Below are 18,002 nucleotides of genomic sequence, written 5' to 3' on the forward strand. Positions count from 1 at the left end.
GCGCCGGGAGGCCGCGCGAGACTGCGCAGCGTGCGGGGCGGCTGCAGGGCCACAGCCGGGCCGCGCGTCACGACCGGGCCGCGGCCGCCCCACGCCCCGGAAGAACAAGCGGGAGCTGGGAAGATGGCGGCGGCAGCGGGAGGCCCGGCGGGCAGCCCGGTGTGTGTGCTGGTGCTGGGCATGGCCGGCTCCGGGAAAACCACCTTCGTGCAGGTGAGGGGCGGGGGGCTGCGGGGCGCTGCCAGCGGGCCCCGGGGCTTCCCAGCGGGGCCTGACGCCTCCCGTGTTCCCGCAGTGCCTCGCCGCCCACCTGCACGGGCAGCGCTGCCCCCCCTACGTGATCAACCTGGACCCCGCCGTGCACGACCTGCCCTTCCCCGCCAACATCGGTGAGCGCTGTGCCCGGCGGGGCCCGACCGGGCGGGGGCGGGGGCGGGGGCGGGCGCGGGTGGGCCCGGGCGGATGGGCGGCGTGTACCTGGAGTCCTCCGAGAGACAGCAAGTGCCATCAATAGCGACAGAACCGGCCTCTGTCCCAGGGACCGGGGGCGGGTACGTGAGCTGTTTGGCTGGGTTGCCCCTAAGAGATTCCAAGTTCTAATACAAGAAGATGGTGGTGGTTTTTTGGGTTTTGGTTTTTTTTTTGGTGGTTTTTTTTTGTTGTTGTTTTTTTTGGTTGGTTTTTGTTTGTTTGTTTGTTTGTTTTTAAAGTGTTAACTTCTTTCTCGAAACAGTCTTTAATATGGGAATTTTTAGAATTAAAGGCATTCTTCCATCACTTTTGTATGTTTTTTTACATCATCCGCTCTGATTTGATGTGTTTGGGTTCTGAAGGTTTTTTTCTTTCTCAGTGATGAAAGTATTAGCAGATTTTATCTGGTTCCCTACATCTACAATAGTGGTAGCTATAAATGCTACCAACTAACAGCTTTAAAGCACTTTAAAAGACACAAATTTTAGAGGAAATAGCTTACTAATAGAACAGACCTTATGTCTAGCTATTCCAAAGGGCATACCAATCCCTAGTTTTGTCACAATCCTGTGTCTTACATTTTGTGAAGTATGCCAACCTGCCTTTCCAGAGGCTAAGAAAGGCTGTGTGGGTATGCAAGTTGTTTCACTGATGTCAGAGTAATAATTGGAATATCCATCCCAGTGATAGATTTCTAGTAATGTGGATAGATAGGTGTGCTTTGTTAGCTGATGGGCACCAGCTGGGGGTTGGAAAGCTGCTTATGTGTCTTTCTCCCTTAGATATCAGAGACACTGTGAAGTACAAAGAAGTCATGAAACAGTATCCTTTTTTTTGTCTAAATAATGATATTTGAAATCTCGAGTTTTGTGAAAATAACCTGTCACGTGCACGCTGTGATGAATCACAGAATCTGCCGAATTGAAGGGACCCACAGGCATCATGGTGTCCAACTCCGGGCCCTGCACAGGACCATCCCACAAGGTGGGGGGGTTGTAGTAATGCAGAATGTTGCATCAAGATCAGAAGGTTTTGACTATGTATTTCTTGCATGTGACATTAGGAACATGTGTTCTACAAGATTTAATGCTCCTTGGGTCGTTTTCTCCTGTGCTAAAAATTATTCTGCCTAACAGTAAGTTTTTACAGATAATAGGTACTCTGCCCACATTTTTTTTCCCTTTTTTTTCTTTTTTATTCTTTCAGAGAACTTTTATTGTTTATTTTTTTGTGGAAGCCAGCAGCCTTTTCCCATGTTTTAACTAGTCTCATTTTATATGTTATAAGCAAATATAGACATTCCTGTTTGCCTGTAGTAGATGGGAAAACTATTTCCACATTCTCTGACCATAATCAAAGCACTGTTGTTTCTCTGAATCTCAGAGACATTGGAACAATGGCTCTTGTTCACAGAGGGTTGATGGCTGTATTGCAGTAACATTACACTAAAGCAACTGCACTTCCAGAGGGCTGTGGAGCTCCTTGGTCTCCTAAGTAATAACTTGTGCAGATGGAGACAAAATACAGTCCTTGGATTTGACTTACAAGTATGACTCTTAAATTTAGTATTTTAGACAAGAATAAAGGTGGTAGGGAATAGGATTCTTGATTTTGGCTGTTATTTCTTTTGGGGTTACCAGCAAAACATCCTAAATATAAGTTTCAAATTGATATGTAGGTGCATTATTCGTTTCACCGTGTCTGTTAACCATTACTGGAGTTTTGGTATTTCATTAAGTAGGGCCTAGGGAGGGTGTCTGGCCTCATGTCTGGGTATTGAGAGTAGTGATTCATAACACAGTGTGTACAGATGAGTCAGTGCTGGTTCTTGCACAGTTAAAGCAAAAATGTCACGAGGAAACCCTGCAGCCCCTTTTCCTTCTGTAAATTACACCTGTTTGGGTAAGAGAGAGACACTTTGTATTTGTTATGCTGCTGCATCACTTAGAAGATTTAATCATTTCTTAGGGGGTATTGTCTCTTGCTTCAAGGTATCCAGTGTGCATTGCACATGGCCAGGTGTTGTCAGAGTTGAAAAAGAAGCCCTCTGGGGTCTGCATAACCATCTGCTTTCCTAAATGAAGCATCAGATATGGACTAGGCCCAAATGGTGGAATAGTGACCTCTCTCAATCTCTTTGCTACAAGATTTGACCAGGTACAAGGTTGTTTCTGTGTGCTGTTCCTATGATCTGTGCTGGGTGCCTACAATGACTGTGTGGTTTTGTCTGTCTGAAGTCTCAGAGGGCACTGTGTTTGGTTAACCTTCTAATATTTCTGGGGAGGTGTTCTCCCTACAGAACCCTGCATCTAACAATGCAGTCAGAGTACATTAGCTGTCATTTGAGAGATTTCAGTTTTTCAGCTTTTTCTTTAAAGTAAAATTTAGCAGCCACATGTACAGAACATTTTTTAGTCTTTGTATAGGACTGTTGTTGCACCATGTTCACTATAAAATCTTTCATATGAATGCTCTGGTTTTGAAGTAGGGAAGCTCACTTTTGGAAACAGGTTAAGTTTTCCTGATTTCAATTTGATAATTGACAGCCCTCCTAAATCATCACACTAAAGCAGCTCTGGGGTGGGGGCTGATGTCACATACCTAGACAATCTCTCAGTGAAAAGGCAAGAACAACTGCAGTTGTTCTACCGTTTCTTTAGCCAGGTACTAGAAGACAGACAAAATCAAAGTTGTCTTTGACCTATGCAGGGTCTGAGCATTTTTCAGCCTTCCTTGGTAGGGCATTCTCACACTCTGAAAAGCTTAAAGACTTTAACATTTTGATACGCACCTGCAGCTGTGCAAGTTAATGTAGTTTCTTTTATGAAATGAAGCTGAAGATTTCCTATTGTAAGCCTAAATACCAAGTATACTCTGCTTTTTCAATCAGGTGATGAAGTTTATTGAAAAAAGACAAAATGCCTCGAGGTGAGTACATTCTACTGAGTTCTGCTTTTCTGGGATCAGTTTGGGAAAATCATGTGAAATTCTAAAAAGCTTCTCTCCATGTTTTCTAGTTGTTTTTTCAGCCTTGGTATAAGTTTCATGTAGAAAAGGGCATAGAATTAGAACAGATAAACTAGACTTTCTTTGGCTAGATTGAAGAAAAGTCTGCTGATTCCAGTTCTGCTTTTCTTGTCTTCCATTAGACTGTCATTTTCTCTCACATACTGTTCAAATAGGCAGCAATGAATTCTTCTTCTGAAGAGTTTGCTGTCCTAAGTGTCTGTCAAATTGATGCCTTCGGCTCAAGATAGTACATACTTCTTAGTTACAAATTTCTCACAGGAAATTTTCAGGCGTGCCCATAAATCTCATCACTCTTTGGGAGAACAGGGTTTTCTCCTCTGTAACAGAATAGTCGTGGCATTTGCTATTGAATGCTGGTGGTAATCTAGTCAGAAGAGGACCCTGTGCTTCACTAATTTTCCCTTTTTGTTGTTTGGGGTGACTTCTTACCAGGTATGTTATTCTTGACACACCAGGGCAAATTGAGGTATTCACCTGGTCAGCATCAGGAACCATCATAACTGAGGCCTTGGTAAGTGCTTTTTGTATGACTGGACAGTGAAGCTCTATGAATGACCTGGCTATTGCTCAGTGTACTCCTAATTAAACTGTCTTTTACTCTGTGTTCCCAGGCTTCCTCTTTTCCTTCAGTTGTTGTATATGTGATGGACACTTCTCGCAGTACTAACCCTATCACTTTTATGTCCAACATGCTGTATGCCTGCAGGTAAGAAAAGCTGGAAATGCAGTCCGTCTGCTTTGACTGCTGTGTCTCTTTGGTAGTTATTTTGGAGGGGAATCATAGAGTGATTTGGTTTGAAAGGGACCTTTAAAGACCACCCTGTCTTCCGTGGGCAGGGGCACCTTCCACTATGCCAGGTTGCTCCAAGTCCCGTCCAGCCTGGCCTTGAACAGTTCCAGGGATGGGGCAACCTCAGCTTCCCTGTGCAATGTGCTCTAATATCTCTCCACTGTCATCATGAAAAATTTTGTCAGTATGTCCCTTTCAGTTGAAAATTATCCCTTGTCCTATCACTACAAGCCTTGGTAAAAAGTCTCTCTCAATTTTTCTTATAAATCTCTTTATTTACTGGAAAGCTGCAGTAAAACTTCCCTGAAGTCTTCTCCAGGCTGAACAACCCCAAATCTCTGGCCTGTCTCCATAGGAGAGGCCTTCTAGTTCTTTGATGGTTTTAGTGACCTCCTCTGGGCCCACTCTGCCAGGTCCATCTGTGCCGTGGTTCCCGGAGGTGGACACAGCGCTCCGGGTGGGATGAGAGCGGAGTACGAGGGGAGAATCGTCCTCCTCGCCCTGCTGCCCTCGCTGGGTTGGATGCAGCCCAGGGGACCGTTGGATTTGTGCTTGGCAGTGCACTTGGATGCCTCCTATCCACTTAGTCTGCTGGTTTGGTTATTCTTTTAGTGGTTTTCCCATTGGATAAGCAGAATAATTTAGGTGCCAATGGACATCTGGAGGTCATTGGGTCAAAACTTCCACTGAAAGCATTAAATAATCCACGAGACCTTAGCATGAGGAAGGCTGGTTATATTAGATCTAACATATTGCCTATTGCTTATAAACCCAGTTATCTAAGATGAATCAAGGTAGGCTAGTTTAAGCTCCTTCTTGTAAATACATAGTATTTTATTCTATTTTTTAATGTCGTTGATACTTTTAAGAGATTCTTCAAGATTTGTTTGGAGTTCAGCCTAGCATGGAGCTCTTGATTTATTGTCTTCTTCTTCCTACATGAATTTATCTGTTGTCTTTCATGTCATACCAGAGACTAAATACCTGTGGAACCATCAACATAGCTAGAGCTGTCATAATTCATGGTAAATGTTGGTAAAAGGTTTTCAAAAAACCTCTCAGTCCTTGTACCAAGGTCAAGAGCTATATCACCGTGATAGGAGTGTGCCAACTGTGTCTTACTACATATTGCATTTTCTGACTTTAGTTTGAGCAAAAGATCATAGAATATATACAGCGAAATGAATATGTCAGCTCATGTGCCAAGATAATTTTGCTTTATAGATGTTCTGTGTTATTTGAATTCATTGCTCAGTTCACAAATAATCTCTCAGAACCTAAGGTTTGAGTCAAATGCAAAATGCACAGAGAGTTCAAAACCAGGATCTTACCATCATAGAAAATGGTAACCAAACTCGACTGGGTATGTAGGAGATTTTATTTCTTACATCTTGGAGGAGCATATTTTATTCAATGATTGTAAGCAGAACCTGGGTGAAAATTACATTCTATTAGGTGCAGAGGAAAATAATTATCTTTTGAAGTCAAATGTATTCAGTTTTGCACAAGTCTTGTCTGCCTTATGTTTAAATTGCTTTCTATTCTAGGAAGTTTTAAATTAAACTTTTATTTTGTGTCTCCCCCCCAGTATCCTGTACAAGACAAAGCTACCTTTCATTGTAGTCATGAACAAAGTAAGTTAAAGCTCTAGTTTCTGTGTCCTCATGCGACATTGTTCTGTTTAGCTTCTTTGCTGTGGTGTCTTTGTCTTACCACAATAATAGATTTTTCTAGAAAAGAGAGGCTGGGAGGGAGATGCAGGCTGATAACCGAATCTAAAAAGGGTCTTTAATCTGATATCCAAATGCACAAGAATAATCAGGGATGGGCAGTTGCACCCAAATATTCAAGTCAGAGAGGGTGCTAACAATTTGAAACATGTTTTGCACCTTAAGCCTGGATTATAGGGAAACGTAACTCTCTAAAAAAAGGGTAAGGTCATGCCAGAATCTGCGCTTACATGGCTTGTTTTCCCAGAATATTTATCTTCATTAGTAATGATTTCCACTCAGCAGTAGGCTAATGACTCGCAGTGGCAGTGGTGTAACCCCTGCCTGTTTTGACTGAGGAGTCCCACCTGTTGTAGCAGGCAAAACTTAACGAAGATGTTTGGTGCAGTATTTGCTAGAGAGCAGATACTAGTCTAAGAATACACATCCACTGTTGTGTAAGGAACTTGTAGCCTTAATGCTTTTGAGCTTAACAGCTATATCTTTAAACATGATAATTTCAGATATTAAAAGAATCCCGTTAGATTTTTGGTGTGAGTAACTGCTCTCCATAGGCATCCTTTGTGTTTGCATCTCCAACTCAGCAAGCTTTGTATGTGCACACACGAATGCCAGGCTTTGACTGGGATATTTTCCCTCACACCAGCTGAGTAGGATTAGTGTCTGCTGTGCTCCAACTCCACCCATCTGCCCGGTGACCCAAACCATGCATATCTTTGGTATCTGCTTGCTTACTGAGCAACTTTTTGTACACTGTTTTCTTTCTGACACTAGACAGTAATATAAGAATAAGTTTTCCAGCTTTTTATTTCTGTAGAAAAAGGCATGAGGTAGGAAAATAAGTCTCTCTTAAGAAAATACACTTTTTGAAAGACTAAAAGAAGTGGCACTATGTGTGTAAGGAAAGGTAGGCCTGAGGCTTAGGATTCATCACTTTAAACTTCATTTTGATCTCATGTTTAGCTTTTGCTAAAAAGTAAAGCCAATAGCATTGGAAGAATTTTTAACAGTATTTAAATAAATTTAATTTTTAAAAATTGACTCTCGATAAGAATGGAAGAATCCCAGGGAACTGGGATATATGTGAAGTGACAAACCCATTGATGTAAAGAATTTTAAGATTTGGAGAGGGAAAAAAGTAATTTGTGGAAGTGATTTAATTTTATTTACAGAATTTAGTCAAGTTAACTCTAAGTAGTCAGGCTTTGACTCTTGGTGGATTCAGTTCCGTCTCAAATCTCTTGAGTAATGCTAGGTAATACTTTATCTTCCTCCTTCCCACTGGTGAGGGCAATGAAATATATCAGAGTTTTAGGCACCTCATATTGTGAAGAGTGGATATGCATGTGGCAAGATGTTTATGAAACTCTGTAATACACTGTTTTTATATGAATTCATGTAAATTGTGGAACTATCTCACCTGTTTGTGGCAGTTGTTTTGCACTGAGTTTAGATCATCACTTCTTTGGGCCAGAACACAGCTCGCTTTCAGAAAGATCCCGGGGGGTTCCCCAGCGTGGAAGTGGCCCCCAGGCAATCAGGGAAGCTTGGGATCTTCACCAAGGGTTGTTCTTGTCTGGCCTCAGTCGTATGATCTACTATTTACACCTTAAACTTCGTTGTGCAGTATGCAATTTTTGGGTGCCCCTTTCCAGTAAAACCATAGGAGGCTTTAGAGTTGCAATTGTTTCCTTAAACAACTGTTGCCTTCCTAAACCTGGAGAAGTGGTTGTTTGTCTTCTCTTCCTGTATTCACGTAGTTGATTTGATAAAAAGTGAACTTGCAAAACTTCAGACCAGGGCTGAATATTTTTAAAAGATCAACATTTTAAAAATAAATTTAACATGGATTTTTTTTCATTTGTCCACTTAACAGCCTGCGGGTAAGATTGTTACTTCTGAATATTTTCCCTTCTCCTTCCAGACTGACATAATTGACCACAGTTTTGCAGTGGAATGGATGCAGGACTTCGAGACTTTTCAGGATGCCCTGAATCAAGAGACTTCCTATGTCAGTAACCTGACTCGTTCTATGAGTTTAGTGTTGGATGAATTTTACAGTTCACTGAAGGTAAAGGTCTTCCTTTTTTTATTACCTCTCCTAAAAGCCTGGAGAAGAGAAAGTTCAAGGAGAATATTTTTGATGTGTATAAATGCCTGGTAGGAGGGTGTAAGGAAGGTGAGCGGCAGACTCTGTTCACTGGGGCGTGGGGAAAGGACAAGAGACAGCAGACACAAGGGGAGATACAGGAAACTGTGTTCAAACAGAAGAGAAGAAAAAATGCTTTAGTTTTACTAATTCTGCACTGCAACAGATGGTGCAGAGAAATTGTGGAGTCTCCATCCTTGGAGATGCTTAAAACACTTTTGCTCAGGCAAAGTGAGCAACCTATTCTACTTAATCCTGCTTTTTGAGCAGGAGAGATTGGACTAGATGATCTCCAGAGGTATTGTCCAACCTCCACCATTCTGTCCTTCTGTAAAGGGGCTTTGCACTGCCCTTTTGAACTGTAATCTGTTGATGACCTGTGTTGAGGATTTGCTGATTTGAACATACAATAACTTTAGCAGCTTGTCACACTGAATGGCAGCCTGAATAATTTAATATTGAACTGTGATTAATCACAAGATGAAAGCTAAGATAGGCTGGTAAGAGGCAGTGTTCTTTGCTGCAGCATTTCCCACCTGAGGTAATTTTCCTTGTTCTGAAAGTGTCAGGTACAGTTGGGCAATGTACTACATAGGAAGAAAGGAAAGAATCTCAAAAACAAATAAATGAACAAAAAAACCCTTTACATTTGCTTGTGCAAGAAGAATATTGTTCTTCCACTCAACCAGGTTTTGAGCGGACAAATTAATTGTTTCTCTGACAACACTATACATTGGAGGCTGTTAATGATCCCATAGTCTGTGCTAAAGGTTTTAGCTGATTGTTTGTTATCAGCTTTTACTAAAGAAAAAGCAAGCCTTCTTGGCTGTGTGGATATTACAGGAACAAAATGATTCCATTCATGTAGATAATGATAATAGAGCCAAAACAAAAATATTGTAAGTGTCCTATGTGGAACAATATACAGAATTTCAAAAGGGATTGTAGTGGTCCCATATACAGAACTAACATACTTCCTGTTCCTTATTTGCTGATCAGGTCATATTTATCTGCCTGTTAGAACTCTTAGAGCACTGGATGGAGAGCAGGTCATATGAAGAGGATTACGGAGTAAAAGGCAGCTTGTACTTAAGTGCAGGGAAAGTATAAATATTTATATATATTGGCACAGTGCCTGGCCTTAATGCTTAAAATCCTTTGGAGAGCTGTCTGCATATTTACTGTATTAATGATCAAATGCAAGGCTGTGTTGGGAAAGGTCTTCCATTTGGAAGTCAGTAGTTGAGACTGTCTTGCCTATGAAAAAGAGGGAGAATTTTCATTAGAGGATGTAGGATTCTGGCTGGTAATAGTGTTAATTAAAGGTATTTTTAGATAATTGATTTAATACAAGCAGAACAAATGGACAGAAGTGTAATGATACACAAATTGAAATTAGAAAGTAGATGTGCATTTTGAATGTATTGTCACAGTAACTGATTAAATTCTCCATCTCTTGCTGTTCTGGGGACCTTTTAAACGTGCTTTGGCTAAATAAAAAGTATTAGACTATTTCAGAGCCAAAAGATCAGTTCTTGTTGTCTCTTTTACACTTTAATTCTACTACACTGATACTTGCTAACCATTTATAACCCTAGATGCAGAATGAGAACTTGGGTTATTAACAATAAACAAGTAAACAGCAGAAAGACTTGACCTTTCTTTTGAATTGCCCTGTGGTGTTAAAAAATACCAAACAAACCTCCTTCCCCAAAGAAACACCCCCCAAAATACCCCAACAACTCACCCAACAGAAAATCACCGACAACCAAAAAGCAGAAGTAACAAACATGAGCAGCAAGTGGAGGAAGAGTTGGAAAGCGGGCTGGACAGAAGCAGAAGTGTTACTGCCCACTCTTAGGCCACTGTGCTGATTAAATGGGTATTGTTAGGTTTAGATTAGTAGTTATTTGTTGTTGTTGGGTTTTTTGGTGGTGTTGATTTTTTTGTTGTTGATGTGGGGGATTGTTTGTTTGTTTGTTTTTATTTTGTTTTTTTTTCTGTATTAAAAATCTGACTCTGTTACTCTCTACTTCTGGTGTGTTTTCTTTTCCAGGTGGTTGGTGTTTCTGCAGTGCTTGGCACAGGACTGGATGAGTTTTTTACCCAGCTTTCTAAAGCTGTAGATGAATATGAGAGGTAAGGGGATAACTTTTGGTCCGTGACCCAGTGACCACTTCCTGAAGATTCTGATTCATGAGTCTGCTCCTTTGATTTTGAGGAGTGTACAGTTGCCATAGCCAAGGTAGCTTAGGGTGTCCAGTATCAGCATAAAAAGCAGCAGTAAAAAGGAACTATTCGGAGATGAATTTTTGTGCTGTTCCATGAAAAAGTAAAAGCTATCTGTGCCAGCAAATCTGTGAAGTAATTTTTTTCTTGTAATTCCATACCAAGGTTTAAATTATTGCTGTTTTAATGAAGTAAGTTCATTGATCTTGCATCCATTGGTTTCAGAATCCAAATCTGGGGAAAAAAGTACTGTTAGTCTTTCTGAAATGTCTCTCAAACATGAAAGCCTAGGGAAAACATTTTTTTGGGTAGAAAGAAGCCTCCAGGATGATCCTTATGTAATACAAATCATGTGTTTTTCAGACTGAATGCACTCTCTTTATTTACCTTTTCAGAGAGTATCGTCCAGAATACGAGCGCCTGAGAAAAACACTGGTAAGTGTTTTTAGCTGTTGTACACCTGAACAGTGTATCTCGGGGTCGCTTTCATGCACACAGTTGCCTTTATGTTGAGGGGGTCTAACATTTCATAGAATCATAGAATCGTAGAATCAGGCGGGTTGGAAAGGACCTCTGAGATCATCAAGTCCAATCCTTGACCACTACCACCACAGTTGCTAGACCATGGCACTAAGTGCCACGTCCAGCCTCATCTTAAAAACCTCCAGGGACGGAGAATCCACCACTTCCCTGGGCAGCCCATTCCAATGGCTGATTACCCTCTCTGTAAAGAATTTCTTTCTAATATCCAACCTAAACCTCTCCTGGCACAGCTTAAGGCCATGCCTTCTTGTCCTACTGCTGATTGCCTGGGAGAAGAGACCAACCCCCACCTGCCTACAACCTCCTCTCAGGTAGTTGTAGAGAGTGATGAGGTCTCCCCTGAGCCTTCTCTTCTCAAGGCTAAACAACCCCAGCTCCCTCAGCCTCTCCTCATAGGACTTGTGCTCCAGTCCCTTCACCAGCCTCGTTGCCCTTCTCTGCACCTGCTCCAGCCCCTCAACATCCTTCCTGAACTGAGGGGCTCAGAACTGGACACAGCACTCCAGGTGAGGCCTCACCAGTGCTGAGTACAGGGGCAGAATCACTTCCCTGGTCCTGCTGGCCACACTGTTCCTGATCCAGGCCAGGATGCCATTGGCCTTCTTGGCCACCTGGGCACACTGCTGGCTCATGTTCAGCCTCCTGTCAATCAGCACTCCCAGGTCCCTCTCTGCCTGGCTGCTCTCCAGCCACTCTGTCCCCAGCCTGTAGCGATTCAGTGGGTTGTTGTGGCCAAAGTGCAGGACCTGGCACTTGGCCTTGTTGGAACCAGCCCAACTCTCCAGCCTATCCAGGTCCCTCTGCAGAGCCCTCCTGCCTTCCAGCAGGTCGACACTCCCTCCCAACTTGGTGTTGTCTGTGAATTTGCTGATGATGGACTCAATCCCCTCATCTAAATCATCGATAAAGATATTAAAGAGAACTGGGCCCACCACTGATCCTTGGGGGACACCACTGGTGACCGGCCGCCAACTGGATGCAGCCCTGTTCCCCACCACTCTCTGGGCCCGGCCCTCCAGCCAGTTCCTGACCCAGCACAGAGTGCCCCTGTCCAAGCCATGGGCTGCCAGTTTTTTCAGGAGTATATTATGGGAGACAGTGTCAAAAGGCCTTGCTGAAGTCCAGATAGACCACATCCACAGCCTTCCCCTCATCCACCAGGCGGGTCACCTGATCGTAGAAGGAGATCAGGTTGGTCAGACAGGACCTGCCCTTCCCAAACCCGTGCTGGCTGGGTCTGAGCCCTTGTCCATCCTGTAGGTGCTGTGTGATTGCACTGAGGATGATCTGCTCCATAACCTTGCCAGGCACTGAGGTCAGACTGACAGGCCTGTAGTTACCTGGGTCCTCCTTCCGGCCCTTTTTGTGGATTGGTGTGACATTTGCCAACTTTCAATCATCTGGGACCTCCCCAGTGAGCCAGGGCTGTTGGGAAATGATGGAGAGCGGCTTGGCGAGCTCTTCCGCCAGCTCCCTCATCACCCTTGGGTGGATCCCATCTGGTCCCATAGACTTGTGAGGATCCAAGTGGCTCAGCAGGTCGCTGATTGTTTCCTCCTTGATTACGGGGGGACTATTCAGCTTCATATTCCTATCTACATGCTCCAGAAGCCAGCTGTCCTCAGAGAGACCTGTCCTACCGTTGAAGACTGAGGTAAAGAAGGTGTTAAATACCTCAGCCTTTTCCTCATCTTTAATAACTGTGTTCCCCCCCATGTCCACTAAAGAATGGAGGTTTTCCTTGTCCCTCTTTTTGCTACTGATGTATCTATAGAAAGACTTTTTATTTTCCTTAGCAGAAGTGGCAAGATTGAGTTCAAATCTTGCCTTCGTCTCTCTGATTTTCTTTCTACATGACCTAACTAAATTCCTGAACTCTTCCTGAGTAGCCAGTCCTTTTTCCCATAATCAGTAGGCTCTCTTTTTCATCCTAATTTCCCTCAAGATCTCCCTGTTCAGCCAGGCTGGCTGTCTTCCCTGCCGGCTTGCCTTTCGGCAGACTGGGACAGCCTGCTCTTGTGCATTTAAGACTTCCTTCTTGAAGTATGTCCATCCCTGCTGGACCCCTTTGTTTTCAAGGGCTGTTTCCCACGGTACCCTCTGAACCAGTCTCTTGAACAGGCTGAAATCTGCCCTCTGGAAGTCCAGCATAGAGGTTTTATTGATGGCCCTTCTTGCATCCCTGAGTATTGAGAATTCTATTATTTCATGTGGTCACTGTGCCCTAGACGGCCTCCGACCACCACATCTCCCACCAGCCCCTCTCTGTTTGTGAACAGCAGGTCTAGCAGGGCCCCATCCCTGGTAGGCTCATTTACCAGCTCGAGCAGGAAATTGTCTTCTATACATTTCATTTACTAGTCGTACTCACTGTGGGAGAACTCCTGTCCTGAAAGAGTCCACCATTTGCCTTTTTTTTCCTAGATGTGGTGGAGCATATCTTTACAAAAATAAAGATTTTGTAAAACAGATGTTGTTCACTGTTTTAGTGCTAATATTTGAGCTAATTGTGAGAAAACGATTGGGAAATAAGATTGTGTCTTCCATTCAGATGGATAGAGAGTTCTTAAAAATAAATTTCCAAAGGGATTTGTTGAGACTATCCCCGTATCTTCCTGCACCAGTGAAGAGTACTAGTTTGACTTAGTAACAAAGACTGAATTGCAGTGCTAAAATCAGTAGCTCTGCTCACCTTGAGTTCTGGCTGTCCAAAGGACAGTTCTCTGCAGGCACAGCTACACAGAGTTTGGCTTCCTGGTGCTGCTGAAAATGTCCTAGAATCCCACCTGACTGGAGGTTGCTTTCCCTGCTTAGTCAGAAGTTCTGTGTACGCTTAGTTGAAATGTAAGACCTGCATAGTGACTTCTGCTCTCTGACTGGGGGACAGGCTGCTGGGTTTGGGTGAGGTTTCTTTTCTCCTGATGTTTTAAATGTTCTCAGAATCCACATGTAAATCTTTATCTACAGGAGGAAGCTCAAAATAAACAAAAGAGAGAGCAGCTGGAACACTTGTGGAAGGACATGGGCAGCGTGTGTGTGCAGGGCAGCACATTGGCAGGTACCTCCCCAGGAAGATAAAGTTTACTGCAGAAGTTTTCTGAAGAGTTTGCCTTGTGAAGTAGTACAGTGCTTCTTTGTCCTCACAAGAAGTGTGAAAGCAGCTCCATGTTAGAGGAGTGGGGCTTTAGTTCCTGTGGGATTGGTCACACTCAGCTCTTCTGTGTCAGTCACAGGTTTGGAAGAAACCCCGCTGTGTAGCTAAAGCAGTGGACCTACTAGAAATAATGAAATACTTTAGAAAAGGTGAAACAGTCAGATCAGAATATGAGAAAGCTCTGCTGTTGGCTGCACTGTTCCCTAGATGAGGCGAGTAGGTGCTGATGGAGTCTGTCCTGTGTCTGGGATCCACAAGCAGCTTTCTGTCCCCTTAGAGCAGGTGTTCATTGCTGGGTTTCTGTGTAGATAGAAACCTTACCTTTAGCAAGCTGGTTTGTGTACAGCCGTTTCTGTTCCCTTCAAGGACCTGATGCTTCTGCAATGGGTCCCTCTGAGCTAATACTAACACGAGGAACTCTCGATGAAGAGCAAGAAGAGAGGGAGAGTGACACTGATGACATTGACCATGAAGGTAAGGGAATGAGGTCTAAAAGCTGCCTGTCTAGTCAAGAAATCCCCTCTATATGTCATGACCTGGATGGACTGTAAGGAGAGCCTAGAAAACAAGCAAACATTCAGTCACCTGACGTGTCAGAATCTGTAGCAGAAGCTCAGCTGCAATGGCCAGTGCAGGGATATCACTCTGTAACCTTTGTGAAAGTTCAATTGTAAATTTTCTATTCAAGTAATTAATAGGTGTATAACACACATAAACCAGAGAACTTGTTAGGCTTGGGGCATGACCTCTGAACCTGATTGATGCACAGATGTGTCCATCATCTTTTTGGCCTTAACAGTTTCTGCCCCTGGCTCTCTTCCCTTTTCCTGTGACTATGGTCTTGGAGCAATCTTCTAAGTTGTTAAAGTGTGATTTTTCTCTTACATAGCTCACAGACAATCTTCATTCTTCCCCTGTTCCACTGATGGGTAGGATCACTTCTTTCCTTTGCCCCGTAATGTAGTTGAAGATGGAATAGACTTTCTATGTTGCTTTGGCTATCCTGATTCTAGCTTTTTTTCAGTAACACAAGTAGAACAAGTACTGAAATAGCGCTGAACTGTCGTTTCTTCCCCCAGTGACTGAGGAGAGTCATGAAGAACCAGCCTTCAGAAACTTTATGCAGGACATGCGGATGAAATGCCAGAGGAGAAGCAACCCGAATGAATGAGACCTTCAGAAACAGAAGGTTTGGAATCACTTGTAATGGAGTTAAAACTGAAGGAACAGCATAAAGAAACTTGTATGGAACCATTTTTATCTGTGAACCACTTTTATCTGTGAACAACTTCCTCTGATAGATTTTTATTTTTGTTTCTGCAGTAACTGTTGGTCCGATGAGTTAAAGGTCTTGCAGCCAACTGACTGCACGTTTGGCCATCAGCCACTGTGGCTTCCTAAAGCTGAAGGAACCAGAAAGCAGTTTCTTTTCCTGCAAATTCTTCAGATCTCTCTGTTGAGAGCTTAAATTTTGATCTCTGACAGCATTAGCATCCAGAGTACTCACTGGTCCCCAGAGGCACCTTCCAGTTGCTGAGTGCAGTCAGGCATCTGCTGCAGCCAGGGCACAACTTGATTGATCCACTGTTTGATGTTTTGGTTATCATTAAATAGATTTTATGTACTAAGAAATGCGTGATGGTTCATAGAAGGAGATTTCATGTCACCATTCTAAGGTGAGACTTTTTCCCTGTGCTTGCAGCCTATCCATATGGATGCACAGCAAATGCATCTTAAGTATATTACAACCCTGCAGGTTACCTGGTGAAAACAGGGAGGTCCCTTTGCCCACATTGCCTTTCTCTTGCCCCTCTCCAGCCTGAAGCCACTCCTCTGCTCACTCACTCTGGCCTGGCTGTCCTACACGATGCCTCTTCTGTCTGCTCCAATGGCTGCTGCCAAGGAAAGAGGACACAGTGAGTCCCAAGTGCTGACCCCTCACCACTACACCTGGAGAACCACTATGCCAGCCTCTCTCAGTGATTCCACCTCCAGCCCTATCCCCATATGCTGGGATAGCTACTCTGGGGCTGAAGCTGGAATATAGTGTCTAGAGGTGGACCTGAAGTAAACATCCTGCTCTGATCAAGGAGCACCTTCACTTGGTGGTGGGAAGATGTGGAGCTGGAGCTGAAGTCACTGCAGGGCTGGGATTGCAGAGGTGTTCCAGAGATTGGTTCGCAGAACCTGAGCACAGATCAGCTTCAGCATCAGCAGGGACTGCGCGGGAGAAGGAGGGTGGGCAGTGGGCCTGGGGCGGACGGGGGGATACGGGGTGGGGGCGGGCACTTAACGATTTCGGCCGGGGAGCTGATCTCAGCCAGCACCCAGTCGGGGCAGTTTAAGTCCCCGCAGAAGCAGAACTGCTGCGTGGGGAGAGGCGGTCAGAGGCGCACTGCCGCTCTGCGTCCTCCCCGCTCCCTGCCGCCGACTCCCGGCCCACCACGTCGCCGCTGCTCCCCGGTCCCCCATGCCGCACAGTCCGCCTTCGGGACCCGGAACCGCCCCGTGTGCCGGTGCGGGGCTCCCCGAGGGGCTCTGCGGGGGCCTTGGGGCCGGGACCCCGGGAGTGCGGCCCGACCAAGGGGCGGGGCAGGGGACGGGGTCCCGGGAGCGGGACCCGGGGCGGCCACGGAGCCGCGGGAAGGGCCCCTCCGACACGGCCTTCGTCCCTCCGCCCGACCACCCGAGCACCTCCCGCCACCCGCGGCCGCGGCCCCGCGGGCTCCAAGCCCCGCCAATCCGGGCCCGAGGCAGCGTCTGGCCCGCCAATCCCGGCCCGCCTTTCTCGGCGCCGTCCAATCACAGCCCGCCTTTTCAATCCGGCCGCGGTCCCGCAAGCTCTGCCCGCTCAGCCGCGGCGCGGCCCCTCCGCGCGGCACCGTCCCCCCGTTCCCCACAGGCGCTGCTGGGACCACGGAAGGGCGGTGGGAGCTCCGCGGTCACGTCTCGTCCGGGAGCTCTCCCAGGAGAAGGGGAGGGAGGCGGGCAGAGGGCGGGAGGGGCTCCGGGAGCGGGGCCTGCGGGGCCAGCGGGGTTCTCGGGAACGGGCGGGCGGGGATTGGCTGGGCTGGCACGGGGGGGCGGGGCTGTGCGGGCCGCGGGCTATAAATAGCGGGGGGGGGGGGGGGGGGGCGGGGGGGCGCAGTTCGGCAGCGGAGGTGGAAGCGGCGCTGGAGCGGCGGGAGCCGGGGCGAGATCGGCGGTGAGCTGGGGCGGGACTCCCGCGGCTGCCGCTCCAGGCACGTGGCCTGTCTTGGGCACAGGGGCCGCTCTCTCCGGGAGGTTCTGGCTCCCGACGTGCAGGTCCGATCCCGGCCCGCTACTCCCAGCCCGCTTTTCTCCGCTCCGTGCAATCGTAGCCCGCCCTTTCAATGGGGCCGCGGTCCCGTAAGCTGTGCCCGCTCAGCCGCGTCGCGGCGCCGCCCCCCTTCCCCACGTTCCCCTCAGGCGCTGTAGGTGCCGGCGCCTTTGCTTCCGGAGCCGTGCCTGCGCTGCCGCAGCCCCCGACAGGCCCTGTTGGGACCAGGGAGGGCGGGTGGCACAGCTCCGCGCTCACGTCCCGTCTGGGAGTTCTTCCGGGAGGCGGGGAGGGGGCGGGAGCGGAGGCGGCCCTTTCAATGGGGCCGCGGTCGAGCAAGCTCTGCCCGCTCAGCCGCTGCGCGGAGCCGCCCCCCTCTCCACTTCGGCCCCCGCGTTCCCCTCAGGCGCCACTCTCGGCGCCTTTGCTTCGGGATCCGGCGGAACCGCACCTGCGCTGCCGTGGTGCCTGCAGGCGCTGTTGAAAGGGCGGGTGGGAGGTCCGCGGTCCCGTCCCGTCCCGTAGTTCTCCCGGGAGAAGGGGAGGGAGGCGGGCAGCGGGCGGGAGCGGAGCAGCCCCTGGGAGCGGGGCCTGAGGGGACAGCG

At 46.5% G+C, this 18,002-nt stretch overlaps 1 protein-coding gene across 3 annotated transcripts; it reads left to right on the top strand.

The window, feature by feature from the left end:
* The first annotated feature begins 54 nt into the window (after positions 1 to 54).
* Positions 55 to 16,094, top strand: GPN1 (GPN-loop GTPase 1). Of its 3 annotated transcripts, XM_051770679.1 has the most exons (15): positions 55 to 213; positions 296 to 389; positions 1,254 to 1,293; positions 2,562 to 2,628; positions 3,362 to 3,399; positions 3,934 to 4,012; positions 4,113 to 4,207; positions 5,880 to 5,925; positions 7,946 to 8,092; positions 10,227 to 10,309; positions 10,795 to 10,834; positions 13,910 to 14,000; positions 14,463 to 14,570; positions 15,176 to 15,285; positions 15,420 to 16,094. In XM_051770679.1, exons 1-14 carry the CDS (start codon positions 124 to 126, stop codon positions 15,265 to 15,267), a joined length of 1,110 nt encoding a protein of 369 aa, XP_051626639.1. In that variant the 5' UTR covers positions 55 to 123; the 3' UTR covers positions 15,268 to 15,285; positions 15,420 to 16,094. The 3 variants fall into 3 exon arrangements, 2 of the variants coding, with proteins under 2 accessions (XP_051626639.1, XP_051626640.1); XR_007900354.1 differs by lacking the exons at positions 13,910 to 14,000; positions 15,420 to 16,094; XM_051770680.1 differs by lacking the exons at positions 55 to 213; positions 1,254 to 1,293 and having other exon boundaries at positions 310 to 389; positions 2,463 to 2,628.
* The last annotated feature ends 1,908 nt before the right edge of the window (positions 16,095 to 18,002 follow it).

The sequence above is a fragment of the Manacus candei genome, unplaced genomic scaffold, assembly GCF_025592945.1.
Source record: "Manacus candei isolate 608988 ecotype Guabito, Panama unplaced genomic scaffold, ASM2559294v1 h1tg000121l, whole genome shotgun sequence".
Lineage (NCBI taxonomy): Eukaryota > Metazoa > Chordata > Aves > Passeriformes > Pipridae > Manacus > Manacus candei.

What these genes read in the sequence shown, in the direction of transcription:
- GPN1 (XM_051770679.1), top strand. Translation starts at nt 124, where the DNA reads ATGGCGGCGGCAGCGGGAGGCCCGGCGGGCAGCCCGGTGTGTGTGCTG. An exon ending in AATTTTACAGTTCACTGAAG is followed by an intron (nt 8,093 to 10,226) that starts GTAAAGGTCTTC and finishes TTTCTTTTCCAG; the next exon opens with GTGGTTGGTGTTTCTGCAGT. An exon ending in GCTGTAGATGAATATGAGAG is followed by an intron (nt 10,310 to 10,794) that starts GTAAGGGGATAA and finishes TTACCTTTTCAG; the next exon opens with AGAGTATCGTCCAGAATACG.